The sequence below is a fragment of the Manis pentadactyla genome, chromosome 8 (assembly GCF_030020395.1).
Source record: "Manis pentadactyla isolate mManPen7 chromosome 8, mManPen7.hap1, whole genome shotgun sequence".
In the NCBI taxonomy this organism is placed as follows: domain Eukaryota; kingdom Metazoa; phylum Chordata; class Mammalia; order Pholidota; family Manidae; genus Manis; species Manis pentadactyla.
Window position 1 is genome coordinate 26,826,388 of NC_080026.1, and position 15,355 is coordinate 26,841,742.

Genomic DNA, 15,355 nt, shown 5'->3' on the forward strand with positions numbered 1-15,355 from the left:
GTGCCAAGAAGTTCATAAATATAGTAATGAGTGCTTGCCTGTCAGAAGTGAGCACTGCTTAGCAGAGCTGGTAGGAATGGCCTTTGGGATACTTTGCAGCTGGAGTTGTCCCACTGAGAATGGAAACTTCGCGATGGTAGTTGTGACCCCAGGTCCTGGAAAGGCAGTCTACTTCAGACTACAAAGTAAACTAAAGGGAATGGCTGCTCACAAATGGTCCTGATACCACCGGCATAAGAAACACAGCAACAGGAGCAGTGAAATAGGAATTTGGTGGCAGATGGAAAGGTCTGCGGGAAGTGTCCACCCAGCTTTGTTTGGCCCATATTCTAAAACAACTAGAATAAACACTTAGTGTCATAATTTACACGCATATCAGTACCAATAAATCAGAATCATGCAAACAGTCATGTTTATTATATTCTTGTTGCTTAATATTCATGACAGTAATTTATTTTTATAGTGCAGTTTCACTGTTCCCTCCACCATTGCTCTGCATTTAAGTCTGGCAAATTGTATTAGCAGGAGTTGAGGTAACCCTTTGAAGACTGCCAAAGTTCACTAGCCTGATTAAATACTTGATTTGCTCATTGAATTTCTGCCTTCCTCTCTCACAAACTTTTTGGCCACCAATATGAAGGCTTTATAAATTATATAACAATACTACTTAGACATATAGAAAATATGTGAACTGGAGATGGCATATGCCTCTGAAGGCAGCTGTATAACAGAGCTTAATGGACAGATAAGAATGTTTGGAGAAATTAAGCAGTTACTTCTCAAATTTACTTCCAGCAAAATGGGTTAGATTGAGCAGTTTCTACTTCTTACTCACCGACTCGCCCACAGTCCTTCCTGCTCCTTCCTGTCACCAGGGCACTGCTAACTACTGTGGATTGTTCAAGGTGCAATTATACGAAACAACTACCACAAAGCACATGTTGTTTTCTATATCCACCCAGTTGCTGGAGCTACAAAGATGAGTAAGACATGGCTCCTACCCCAGAAATGCTTACGTTAGATTAAGGGATGGAAAGCAATGTTATGTTTTTCTTTTCCTAGACATGAGGTAGCTTCTACTCAGGTTCATACTTAAAAATTCAACAGAGATCGTTTACTATTAACCATCAGAGAAAAGATTCACAAACATGCAAGCCTGGAAAACCAATTTTATAAAAAAAAAACCCTTCCTAATTAGTAACCCTCTCATGATCTGGTACTTCTCTGTATATTTACTCTGTTTCAACAAAGATGTTAACATTTTTTAAGAGGAATATCGTCAAGTGTAAGTGGACATGGTATCAATATTTTAACTATAGTTGGCCTTTTTCTATTGTGAATATGATGGGTTGAAATAACACATTTACTTTGTAGATTCCATGAAAATACATTTTTAGCACATGACAGGAGGGAAAAACAATGCTATTACTGCTGTCCCACCTTTCAATTAAATAAAACATATGATGAGAGTTGTAAGTAAGAGATTTTATGATGTTATCTCTTAATTGACTTGCTAGAAAATGTAATAAGGACACAATGCTTATTGTAGAAATGTAGAAACATACACTTTCAGTGTTTTTTTCTCCATCTGCTAGGTGTGTTGGCATTGCATTGGGGCTTAATTTTATTTTTAAAAGTTTTTTTAGTGATCCAGATACAAGAATGAATACCTGTGATGTTGCCTTGGATACAGAGAGCAATAAAAACTCCCTCAATTTCGTTGTAAATTGAATAGTCAGGACAGAAGCCTTTCCTAAATAATGAGATTTGGAGACCATGTGTATGAGAAGAGAAATTTATTCATGTTCTATTTAGTTTCCTCTCATAAAGTCTTTATCTGAACCACATCTTAATCTACTAATTATCTCATTTCTAAGTAGACACTTGTTAATTTTGTGTAAATTGGGCAAAAATGATAGTTTTATGGTTCAGAGTATACAGTTTTGGAATCTTCCAGTTCTGGGTTCAAATCTCAGCTCTGCAACTTGCCAGCTGATAGCCTTGGACATGCAGTTTCATTTCTATGAGCCTCAGTTTACTAAACTGAAATAATGGGAATAATAATATCTACCACAAAGGAGTGTTTTAAATATTGACTTAAGTAGCAAAATGTAGACATAGCAGTTGGCTTTATATAAGTGAAAATATGGTAACTATATCATAAATTGAAATTATAATTATATGGACAGTTCTGGAATTTAGCTATTTATTAACATTACTCTTTCTACAATATTTATGAATCAAATTAATTGTAAAATTGTCCAAAAGTCTAAAGAATTCCACTCTGCAAATTTGAAATATACCTTTCTACAATCCTTCTCTCACTACAGTATTTGAAATTCTTCCCAAAATGTTGTAAATTGTTATCCTTTAATTGCTCTGTTCTTCCACATGGCTTTCTAATCTGTGCTATGTGGTCTTGAAACATATTCAAGGACTTGGATGGGGGCATGGAAGACATGTTCAGACTTGCAAATGTCAAAATCCTGAGAGGAAGGTTGAATTATAAGACTGAAGGATTTATAGTTAAACACTAGGATTTTGGTCCTAGTTCTAGTTATGTGATGCAGGTGAGATGTCTTGTAACTATGTAAAAATTAAAAATTAAAGCAAAACTCCCATGCTGGTGTCATTGATGTGACAGGCTGGGATCATGAGGAGAGGAGCACGGTGGTAACACGGCTGCATGCACATTTCTGCATGTACAAACGTAATATGAAAGAGAAACAGATAAACGTGACACCTGGGACTTTAAATTTAATTTCAGGCCCCAACAATATAATTAAATAACATTAATGAAGAGCTAATTAAATTTTGTGTTGCAGTAATAGAAAGATATTGCCAGAATAAGGTAGGAAACTTGATCCTGCACTGATAAAGTTGTACTTGTAAAGCACTCCTTTGAAATATGACTTCTGCCATGGACTGAATATTTTTGTCCCCCCTCCTCCCCCACTCCAAATTTCTATACTGAAGCCCTAACTGCCCTCTCCAACCACAATGTGATGGTGTTGTAGTTGGGGCCTTAGGGAGGTAATCGGATTTAGATGAGGTCATGAGGGTGGGACCGCATGATGGAATCAGTGTCCTTACAAGAGGAGGAAGAGACCAGAGCTTGCTCTCTCTCCACCATGGGAGGGCACAGCAAGAAGGAGGCCGTCAGCAAACCAGGAGGAGGGACCTCTCCAGAGCCCAGCCACGCTGACATCCTGATCTCAGACTTGCAGCCACCAGACGGCAGAATTAAATGTTTGTTGTTTAAGCCACTCAATCGATGGTATTTTGTTATGGCAGCCCGAGCTGACACAGAGGGAAATGCTTGGCTGAGTGAATCTTAGTGGTGAAAGGTCTAGAAACTTTAATTTATGAGAATTATTTAAAGAACAGAGAAAGAAATGAGAACATTGAACAGGGGCTGGAGCTTCTGGGTTAGGGCTTTTCAAGTACATAGGACTGTTAGAGAAAGATGCTGTTTAGATTCTGACACTGACCAGTGTGATTGCTCTGGTTCTGTTCCAGCTGCTCATCTTTACCTTTTGTGGAGGGCTCTGGGTCTTGGTTAACACTGCTCCATATTCATCCAGGGGTCCAGCTCTCAGAAACCCTGAGCTCTACAAATCCAACATAATATACAGGGGTTTCTGAGGTCTTTCTGGGCCTAATATGTGCTTAGGATCTTTCTACTTTTTCCCTGAAACATTTTCATGACAGAGAACAAAGGAATAGAAATTTCTAAAAAATATTTCAGTGAGGTAATAGTTCCTTCTTAGGTACAAGTTACTTAGAGAATAATATACAAAAGATGTTGAAGAACAATCTTACCATTCTAAGCATAGTTAGGGGCTTGGAAGAAGAGCTTGAAATCAAGACTGTTGAGTTCACCTGCCAGCAAGACAGTACCCAACCCACAGCTAGCATGCCAGTGTGCTAATCAGGTCTGCCCATCCCTTATTTGGCAGAGGAATGAGATCTGAAAGAGTCAACCCTTCTCCTGCTGGACACTCCAAGTGAGAAAAAAAGAGAAGGGGGCCAAGAGCTGATCGGTTAGACAGTACTCAGGGACTCAGATCCTTAGGCAGCTGACCTTATTTATGCAATTTCAATTTTCTGAAAAATAAATATGATGCATGAAATAAAATGGGGGAGACTGCATACTGGAATGGAAAAATGTTTAAGTCAACCAAAGGAGAAAATTCACAATTACCCAGTATAATTTTTTTATAGTGTGTGGATTTTTCAAATATCCAGTTTGTCTTCATCTTCCAAGCATAGAAATCTTAACTTTTAAAACCGGCACTGCTGCTTGTTTCCTATAAAAGTGTATCCATTTTCCATGTGTCTGTTTCCCAAAGTGCAGGTAGAAATTGTGTACGTCCATCCTTTGGGAAAAATTCCATTCTCCAAACCACTTGGCAATTCTCAGTGAGGATATGCTGCTGTTTCAACAGGCGCAGAATTCCCCCTGGGAACTTACAGGGCTCCAGTAGCCGTCACATCTAAAGCTTAAGTCTCCAGAACAATTTGGAGTGAGCCAAATGAAGAGATGCTACATTCAAGGAGTCCATGCTATCCTAGAAGTTATTCGAGGAAAATTCTTTTATTGACAGAGAGGTGGGGAGCTGGAAGAAGGGCAGGGGTTTGAGTAAATGAGAGCACACAACTGAGTGTGGGCGAGTAAGGGGGTCAGCTCTCCTTCCATGTCAGGTTTTGAAAATAGCTCACAGGTGGTTGATGTGAAAGCTTTCTTAAGAGAGTTATAAAAATAAATAAATGAGTCTACCTTTCTAAAGCTAGAATAGCATCAGTTTGGGGAGCTGAAAGGAAAAAATGAAACGTGTCAGGTTTGAAGAATGAGCGAGTGTCCCTGGGTCTATGTGTGTGTGTTTATGGGCAAGGATGACTTTTAGCTTACTATGGTTTAATTGATAACTCTTTGAATGTTTTTATCTGTGAGAAAGATCTACAGTGTTACAAATATTTGCTTAGGCTGCTGCATAGCCTCCCCTTCCACCCCCCAAAACTCCTTCACCCACTGAGGAGTCCATGATTTTCACAAGCCGAACACAAGGCACACGATTGGGCAGCTAATGTCCCAAATGGGAGAAGGCTTTACTTTGTAGTCGTCTCTTCTGGTGCCACTGTGAATGGCAGTGATTTACTAATATTTAGTAGAAGCAAGGCAATGTTAGGTTGGAGAAACGGGTTAGCCTCTGGGTTATGACTAAGATATATGTTCTATAATAAAGTGACAGGCTTTGGACTAACCAAGTGGGGTTGGCCCTGGGGACGCTGGCAGAACAAAGGACAAATGTCCTGAGATAAAGAAGGTAGGGGCCCCTGGATCATAAAGCAAGAGAACATTCTGGAATATTATTTTAAACATATTTGGTACTGCTTGGAATTCTAGAAACAAATATTAAAGCAGAAGAAAGTAATATGTGTCACTTAAGACAGCTTCACTGGAGGAATGGAGAAACTTGTGGGGATGGTCAGAAAGGCCATCTGCGTGTGTGGTCTGAAGCAGAGTCTGATTGTACTCAGATTTAACAATGCTGGCTAACATTTGCTGAACAGCAGGTGCCAAGAAATCTGTTTAAGTAAGTGCTTTGTCGTGATTAGCATTTCATAAAATTCTTTACAGTCTCCATGGGGAAGATACTATTTTTACATCCATTTTATAGATGTGGAAACTGAGGTATAGAGAACAGAGAGGTTAAGAAGTTGCTCAAGGTCTTCCAGGTAGTGAATAGTGCAGTCAGGATTTGAATGGAGGTGGTGATAAACTGTGTAGGCAGATGTTTTAGGTTGGTTGATGAGAAGTTATCATGTGAGAAGTTATGTCACTGAGAACTTACCATGTAAGTAACAACCTGGAGATATGTCAATCAGGGACACCAGTGGGCTTGAAGAAGAAGGCAAAGCAAGAACAGTAAATGGCATCTAAGAACTTGTGGGCGACCACATGTAGGGCTTTGGAGACCAAACAAAGAATTTAGCTTTTTTTCAAAATGAAATGGCAAGCCAGTTGTATCATTCAACATATTTGTACAACTAGAAACACACTGGGTGAGAGAAAAAACTTAAGAGGGAATTAGGAAAGACCATTCTCTCCCTGAAGATGTGGCCAAAGTTGGAGTTGGGGATGGTGGTTGGAAATGTTTCTGGAAGGTTCTCAGTGGTGATCACAGTGTGGTGTCAACCCAAGAATGTGAAATGAGGCAGGAACCTCAGTGTAGAATAAAAGGCCACAAACACTCAATTTCATTAGCTGCTATTGATGCAGTGAACCTGATAACAGGCAATGAAAGTCAGTCACTTACATCCGGAGCTAGAGGAATGGTCAAGATAACTGTTTTCCACTGAAGGGTTGAGGAGAAATTCTGCATTTTGTTATGTGTTTTTTAAAAGCATGTCTATGCAGTGGGAACAAGGATGCTCAGGAAGCTGATTCATGAAAGCTGACTTTGGCTGATTGCTCAGTTTGTAAAGTTTAATGCTTTGAAAAGTGACCTCTTAAGGGTATGGAAGAAAGGCGTGCAAGTGAAAAAGAAGTTTAGGGAAAAGCAAAAAGACAAGCACCACATTTTCTAATGTAGCTGATGTCTCACCACTCAATTAATTTCAGAGTCAAGGCCCACTTTTAGTTGTGAATCACCTTCTAGTTTTACTTATAAAGGACTTTTCATTAAGCCAAATTAAGTAGATGGAGGTCCAGTTGTTTATTATCTGGCACTAAACCATTCTTACAAAAAGGCACCTGTGTAAGCCATTTGGCTCTAGTCAACTATTTTTTTTTACAATTTAATTATGAATATAATTAGAATGAGTTAAGAGACAAGCTAGGCATCGGCCATAAAATTTCTAGTTTGCTAGGATGTGGGCGCGCACACACACACACACACACACACACACACTGATTAAAAAGCAACCACAACAAAAAGCCTCCAAGCTTCTGAGAATGTTACCCTGCTGTGGAGAAGTTACTAGACGGGGAGTACTTGTAAAATCTACCTTTATTTTAATTTCAAATTTCCTTGAAATGGTGCTGTAGGGGATATTTTTATACTACATTATTTTTACATCTCTGGTTTCTTTGCGGTGACCCTTTAAACCCTGCTTTTTTTACTTTCCCTGGTTTTAAAGCAATTTGTCACTATCAAGCATTCATGTTTAGCAACTGTTTGTAGTCAAGTGCCTTGCAAGCTCTGTTTCTTTTCTCCCAAAGAGTGTCATCATGCAGTTGATGATGCATCAGAAATAGTTTGACCAAAGGGCAAGATAAAGTCAAGAGTAAAGAAAATATTTGCAAAGACACTTGACTAGCTTTTTTTCCCCAGTTACATATTGGGAGTATACTTTAAAGGTGAAATGGTATGATAGCCATAGGAAGAAAAACCATTAGAGCACACAATAGATACTTTCTGCCACAGGGCAATGTCTTTAATTTAAATCATTTGATTTAAATCATATGAGGATGGTGTGACTGACAGATAAACAGGAATATGAATTGTACTTAAAGACTAGGCATGACGTATGCTCTACCCCTGGTGACTAATAGCCTGCATTTTAATACTCAGTCAGTCTTAAGGATGCCATTTTGCACATTTTGTTTTACTGCTTAATTAATGATTATTTATAAAAACTAGACATTAAAAAATGTATTATCTTCAAATGCATGTGAAGACTTGCACACCATGTCACTAAGGTCTCAATTTATCACTGACTTGTCTAATCTCTAAGTGTATACATACATATGTATATATGCATATACATAAAATAAAAATAAATATGATATATAATAAACATTATATATATGTATATATATAATGTTTACCTAAGAGAAAATGAAAAAGATGTTAAAGGAATTGATATTGGAACCATCAGTTTGTTTTGATGGAGGAATTCACATTGATTGCAATCCCATGATAGGATATATATGGAATACTGCTCAGGGGTGGAAAGAAGAATAATTATTTTTGCACATAAATGGCAACTTTCAAAACTAAGAATATGACAAACCATTAGTCCTTGAATACATGGACTTTGATCCAGTCTTGAGTCAAATCTAGCTACCCCTCACAAATAATAGATCACACATCTTGTAAGTAAATACATAAGATCATTTCTCTTTGTTTCCCTCTCATCTACTAATCAATCTATAGTTTCAGTATTATCTCAACTCCGATGACCATTTGGATTTGAGAGATAGCAGATGAAAATGGATGGATTAGGAGCATTTGTTGACATGGAGATGGAGCTGGTGCTTCCTGTGTAAACTGAGAGAGGGAAAATATGTAGTTGGCAGAAAAATGGCTCCACAAAGATGTCTACACCTTAATTCCCAGAGTCTGTGAATATGTTAATTTACTGGATATTTTTTTTTTTTTGTAGATGTGATTAAGGACCTAGAGATGGGGAAGTTATCCCGGAATGTCTGGGTGGGTTCAATGTAATCACAGGGTCCTCAAAAGTGGAAGATGGGGGCTGGAGAGAGCAGAGGGAAGTGTGACTGTGGAATATGTCAGGGTGTGGTATGACGGGGTTGCCGTCTGTGAAGGCAGAGAAAGGGAACCACTATCTATGGTAGGCAGGCAGCCTCTAGAAGCTGGAAAAGGCAAACAAATGATTCTACCCTACAACCTCCAGAAAGGAAAGCAGTCCTTCTGACACTTCGATTTTAGTCTGATGAGACCAGTGTCAGATTTGTTATTTTATGCCACCAAGTTTGAGGTAATTTGTTATGGTGGCAGTAGGAAACTAATACGCATGTCCTCTAGGAAGTGACGGCTCATACACAGAAAGCAGAAAAAAATCCGTAGCCCTGAAGCAGTCCTGAAAGCCACCATTCTAATATGAATTAGAAGGAAAGAAGGCTATAGAAAAGGGGCATCTTGGGAAAATGGGACTCTGTAGAATAGTGTCAGGAAAGAATTAAGGACATTGTAAAAGAAAAAAATATATAGTAATTACAAACTCCAGGAAAAAAATAAATATAAAAAATCTGCACAAGAAAACCATGCTTCAACTACAAAAGGGAACAAAAACATGGCCAAGAGTTTAAGCCATTTTGAAGTATAATAAAATAGATTCTATTTGACCTGGTGAGTAATATTATTTGAGAAGCAGGGAGATTTTGATCAAGAACTCTAGGGAAGGAATTTTTGTGAAACCACTGGGACAGGCAGTGAACAATACAGACTCATAATAATGCAAATATAAATGCTTTTTATTAGTTTTATAACTGAACAAACCACTGAAGACTTAGAACAACCGTTAAAATTTGAGGGAGTTAATGACCAATGATTGTGAAAGATGAGAAGAGAGGTAAAAGAAAGGGTAGTAAGGAAAATATTCTAACTCTACAAAAGGAAATTGGAAGATATCATTGAATATGAAACAAGAAATAGTGGTTTAAGTGTATTATATAATATGCATAAGAACATGACTATCAAATGATGGAGGAAATAGAGTAGAACAAATTAATATTTCACATTAGGTATTACCTATAGTTGAAAAATTAATAAGTAGAGATATTATCAGGAGTAATGAAAGTAACTAGAAGAGATAAAAATTGAAATAGTTAAATGAAGTTCCTTATAAGTAAGCCTAGGGATGTTAAGTGATAGGGTCCAGTCCACTTTCCACCATAAACGGCTCTGTAAAATCTGGCTTCTTGCATACTATAATTTGAGACCAAGTGAAAAACTATAAAAACAGAATAACAATAAAACTTAAGCTTGAAATAGTTACTCACATGAAATAGGAAAATAACATTGTGTATGGCTAAATGAATTTCAAAAGGGAATGGGTAAGCAATTGGTTATAAAAATAATAGAGTAGAGGGTTAAAAATGTACTTAGAGAGAACAACATTTAAAGCATCGATGCTTTTCATTTCTAGTAGTAAATATTGAAACACTGCTCACAGTTGGAAAGTCCTACCTTATTTCTAACTTAAAACACCAATTCTAAGATTTCCAATCATTTAATTTAATTCTAACCTTGGTTAAAAAATAAAGAAAATAATTGTTTGTGGTCTTCCACGGGATGATACAGGATATATAATATAAGCCTATATAGAAAGATATAATAGACAGATACTTGGCAACAGCTAGTTAGTTATTTTTCAAGCAAGATTTGTTCTAGATAAATAGTTACAGAAAGGCAACACAGGATAATGGAAAGTATTTATGCTTTAGAGTCTGGAGTTGAATGCTAAGTCTAACTTTTTGAGCCATGTGAATTTGGGAAATATTTTGTGACTTACATTACTCCTCTGAAAAATTAATTTTTTTCCAAAGCATTTATTGGCCACTGAGTATATAGTAAGGCAAATGTTATCTTAGTTAATTCTCATAGTAACTTTCTAAGCTACAAATAATTTTCCACATGATCTTTCCACCTCTCCAGTATCTCCTGCTTTGTTATTTTGAGGATTAAATGAAGTGATTTCAAGAAATGCCAGTGACTTTTCTCTCTTCCCCTTTCCCAGGACTTTGGAAAAATGCAGACATTAAATCAGAAATGACATTACCTATTTCTTTTCTTTGGATCTGTAGGGTTACCAGGATGAAAAAGATAGAAATAGAAGTAAACTTAGTATATTTCCTAGGAATTAGATGTCTGGATATGTCCAGACTACCTGCAGACCTTTAGTCACAAAACTGCATCACCTATCATAAAACCCCATAGCTGTGTTTTTGAACCAAGTTCACATTCAGGGTACTAATAATGTCTTCAGCACAAGTCATTTCCATGGAATTAAATCCTTACAGTCAGTGGGTTAAGTCCCTGTGAAATAACCTGCAGGTGACTTAGTTGCACTGACCTCAAGTATAGAATTTCAGATCAATGGCTGCAGCGCTTGGATTCGAAAATATGGAAAATAGTCTCTAGTATTTTTGTTACCCCAATGGGTGTTATCAGACAGAGGGGATCACTATGGGGGTTGCAGGTTCTTATCATATTAATGTTTGTGTTCAGTCCAAAACAAAATTGTTTTAAAAAGCAAATGCCTTCTGTTCTCTCTTCTTGGAATATGTAATGATGACTTTCAAACACATTATAAGAATTAACAATAATTCAAATAGCACAAGTGGTCATTAATTGCTTGTACGTGAAATAACATTTCCGCCTCAGAGGCAAAGCATTCCTGTTGGCAGTAAAATTCCTTTTGGTCTCTTCACTTTTCAACTCTGTCATGAAAGGGTAACAGATCTCTCAATTTGGGGCCAAGTAAAAATGTTAAGCCCTCATAAACTGGGTCTGGGGGCAGTGAAAGAGTAAAGGGAAATAATGTCACAGCTACATGAACTGTGTGACCTTGACGGGCATGGTGTTTTCACCAGCGTTTAACCAGAGAACAGAAACCACTTCAACTATTGACACAAACAGAGGGAATGTGACACAGGAACTGGTTATTGGGTATCCATGTCATGAGGAAGCTGAGCGTCTAACAAGGTAGAGCGATGGGACCAAGAAAGTAGCCACTGCAGGAAGCCGCCTCCAGGCTGGAAGACAGCGAGAGGAGGGTCCACATCCTCTGGCGGAGGCTGGAACCAGGGCCGGTCTGTACAGCCTAAGCTGAAGCCCTGGGGAGGCCGGGCCCGCAAGCCGAGGGACCACCTGAGGTGCAGGTAGCGCTCAGATGAGAACACAACTAACTCCGAGGTTATGCCCCAGATTCATGGGTTAGTAACCATATATCCCTGTCCAGCATCCTAACATATTTCTCAGCCATATAATCCTGCTGGTTAGTCCCTCCATGTTACATGTTAAAAAATAATAAATACTCTCCTGAGTTAGGTAGGGCAAGGGTGCTGAGACTGATTCTTCTTGCCTTAAACAGTGAAGGGAAAATTACTGTCTCTTTGCTTTTAATTACTTTCTCAAACAAAGTTCAGCTGGAGAAACACTGTGAGCATTTGTAAAGAATCTTTCATTATTAAAGGACGTTCTTAAGCACTACCTCCTTTGTTCTGTAACCCATTTAAGAGATGTTGGCAAAAACCCTTGCAATAGCCATCAGGCACAATAACATGCTGTCCACCTCAGCGTGGTTTGTTCACTTCTGACTATGCCAGTGTTTCTGAAATTCTGTTCAGTTTGGAGTTGAGTCTGGCATAGTCCACAGACAGTCCCACTCTTTACGGAAACTCAAAGGACACACCTTCCCATGGGTCCTGGGGCCTGCCTCCCACAGCTCTTAAGCTCATGGGATGGCTTGCCAAACATATTTAGAATTAAGTGAACAAAAGGAAGCTTAAATGATGGGTATTCTATCTCACAGCCCTCAAATCGGCACGTTACAAGTATGTTTCCAAATAAGATAATCCTCACTTATAAGTGGAGACCATGATGTGAAATTTGTATAAATTCTTTAAATATACATAATCAGAAATAGGTACAGACATGCAAGTACCCCCAATTTCCTGCCAGAACCCTGTCTTACTATTGTGAGTGATCTTCTGTGCTTGCATGCGCCAGGACAGAATATCAGAACAGGCTGTTATGGAAGTGCATGCTTGTTTATTTTTTTCATTATTCCTCTTTTTGAAAAGAAGTTAAGACAGTCTGGGAACCATACATATTGTTCTTCTTGAAAAGTGGAGGGCTCATGAAATGAAAAGTCATGACAGGGGAGAAGAGCTCCAGCCTCACCTCAAACCCCATAGTTAGACCACTGCTACTATATTCAACAACAGCAATAACAAAATCTGAAATTGCAGGAAGGCAACAAGAGAAAGACCACAGGAGAGTTAACCCTGCTTTATTCCTCTGGATATCATTTTGCCAGAGCTTTAAACAAGTATGACAGCATTCTTCAAAAGAAAAACTAGAGTGACAGGACACACTGAGGCTCCAACACCGGGCTCCAAAATCCACACTACTAATGGGAATACTACACACACACATCCAAGAGCAGACCTCCTAAGTAGAACATTTTTTTCATGGAGATTTTTCTCCTTTGGACTTTAATTAAGCTCCTGCCAGGCTTGCAAGCTTCTTAATTTTACCTTTCTTCTTTCTTTCTTTTTCCTCCTTGAATCAGCTTGCTTGCCAGGAAACTTTTTCCAAACTGTCACAATTATAGTAAAGCCACCCTAAGGTATTAAATTTAGAGAGGCATTAGTAGTTGCTTCTCCAAGCACCAACACCGGAAGAGTCTGTGCAGTTGGAAAGATTTTCATCCATTCATTTCTTCATTTTTAGTTAGTAAAGCACATTTATGTGTGTGCTTTATGAATGAGAAAATAATAAAAAAGGAAGCTTCAAGGAGTGTACAGTGACTGTTGGCTAGTAAGTGATATAACCCGACTTCCCACAGAGTCACCAGTTTAACAGAAGAACTTGCCAGTTACCTAATTTAATATTCACACTGCTCATAAGCAAATTATAGCTGACTTTTTACTGGGGTTGGTGGGTGAACGGTAAGCAAGCCTAGAGAAACTGATGCCTCAGTTGATGATTTAAAACCTCTTTAACAGGATGTAATAGTTCAGTTAAATTCTTTCTCAGATCCTTTTGTACTCAGTTAAAATCATTGCAGTTCTGAAAGTATAAAGATAGGAGCCAAGGGTGCTAAAGGCGACTTCTTAAAGCAGATTCCATGAGAAGCTGCTTTCATTTGAGGAGATTTGCTTGAAAATTGGCTACCTTAAATAGGTTGCCTTATTCTTTTTTTGTTAGTTTTTTTTAAAAAGCTCAGATAATATTGTAGGGCCAGAAATACCAATAAGCCATCAAAAACACTTAAATAAAATGAAAGATGTGGAACACTGGGGGTATTATCCTCTGCATGATTGCTGTGATCGTCATTCTTAGTATTTACTTAATAATTCCGCGCTGCCAGGTTATTCCACCAAGCGCTCCTGTCTAGGAGGTACTTACTGATCGCTTCCACAAACCGCTCAAAGAAGCCGTAGGGGAAGAGCGGCTCAGGCAGCTCCCGGAAAAACATCTTCAGTGCCCCGGTGACAACGTGGATGTCCTCCCACTGGCTGTCATCCAAATTCAGCTTCTCTTCTGGGAAAACACGAGGAGAAATGGAACAACTGGTTTTAATGAAACAATTACAAGACACTAATTATTATGTTAATGTTTGCCTACTATCATCAGCAACCGTTAACAGCCTTCTGCACCTAGAGGTTTGGTGCTGTGCATGTTTTTTTTTCCCCCCCTTTTTCCTAGGGAAGGGAACATTTTCAATGGAATACCATCTGTAGGAATGCAGCTAACAAAAAAGCAAGAGACACAAAGAGACAGTGCCATTGACACAGTATGTCAGAAACATTTATTCCCATAATGCATCAGTAGAGAAAATTAGCATCACAGCTCAACATGATTCAAAGCTATTTGATTTTGAGGCCGAGGGGCTAAGAGTTGCCAACGATGGCCGGCTCAAGGGACCGGCCTAAAGGCCTTGCTGAGCCAACAGGAGACATATGCTAAACATGGCAATAGAAAATGAGTTATTGCTTTACATGTGTTAGCCTTGCTATGTACAAGGGAATAATGGGTAACACTTTCTTCCTTTTTTTGCTGAAAATGAAGTCAGCAAGGAATAGAATACTGAGTGAGAAAGGATATTAATTCCTTCTTACTGCTTCAAAAATATCTTTTTTTTAGTTTTCGGCTCAGGGAGGAAAATGTGTCCAGTGACAATATTAGACAGACCCCTGTTGGCCTACGCAGGCTATGCAAAGCTGTCAAAAATGATAACACACCAAAGACAAACCACAAGTGTTTACCACCTCCTCTTAGAAACAACAGAAATGTTTGCTTGGAAAGCTTGTGTGAGTTGAGACATTTAAATGTTAAAGGAAATAGATGCCAGAATGAAGTTTGTAGAAGAAATAAAGAGATACGGGGCAATTCTTTTCTTCCTTTTCATCCTCAGTGCGAAAGTTCGGAATCCTTCTCCCCCAAGCAGTGGGTGTACTAGGGTCTGAACGCAACATCTTTACACAGTTCAGAGGAAGCCAGGCTCGACAGCACTGCTGCTGTCTTTTGAAACAGGTGACATGGAAAAGATTTTGGATTCTGGGCTTAATCAAAATGAGAGCTAATCATTTTCAACGACCTGGATGGTAACTGAAAAGCTGCGTGTCCTGGTGAGAACCAAGCAGGTATTTGATCACCTGGAATTCTGTTTCTTTCCCGATGTCTTGGGCTCACATTTACGGGCTCCCTTAGTGTCGGTTTTATGAATGCAGAGGAGAATCTGCACCAAAAACGTTTAGAAAAGCTGAGAATTGTCCCTGTAGGGAATCTCTGCATGGGTTGTTTGGCTAATAGTGCTCATGTTCTTTTAAAATATTAGACAAAATCTTTATTGGATCTTTTTTTTCTAAATG

The 15,355-nt window shown here is 38.5% G+C and overlaps 1 protein-coding gene across 4 annotated transcripts in view; it reads right to left on the minus strand.

Annotated features, from left to right (window-relative positions):
* Positions 1-15,355, minus strand: part of ARHGAP15 (Rho GTPase activating protein 15) — a 602,975-nt gene that overhangs the window by 106,767 nt on the left and 480,853 nt on the right. For all 4 annotated transcript variants that reach the window (XM_036912736.2, XM_036912735.2, XM_057505630.1 and 1 more), the window contains one exon: positions 13,890-14,024. In XM_036912736.2, coding sequence (XP_036768631.2) covers positions 13,890-14,024 — 135 coding nt within the window. The remainder of the gene's footprint in view (positions 1-13,889; positions 14,025-15,355) is intronic.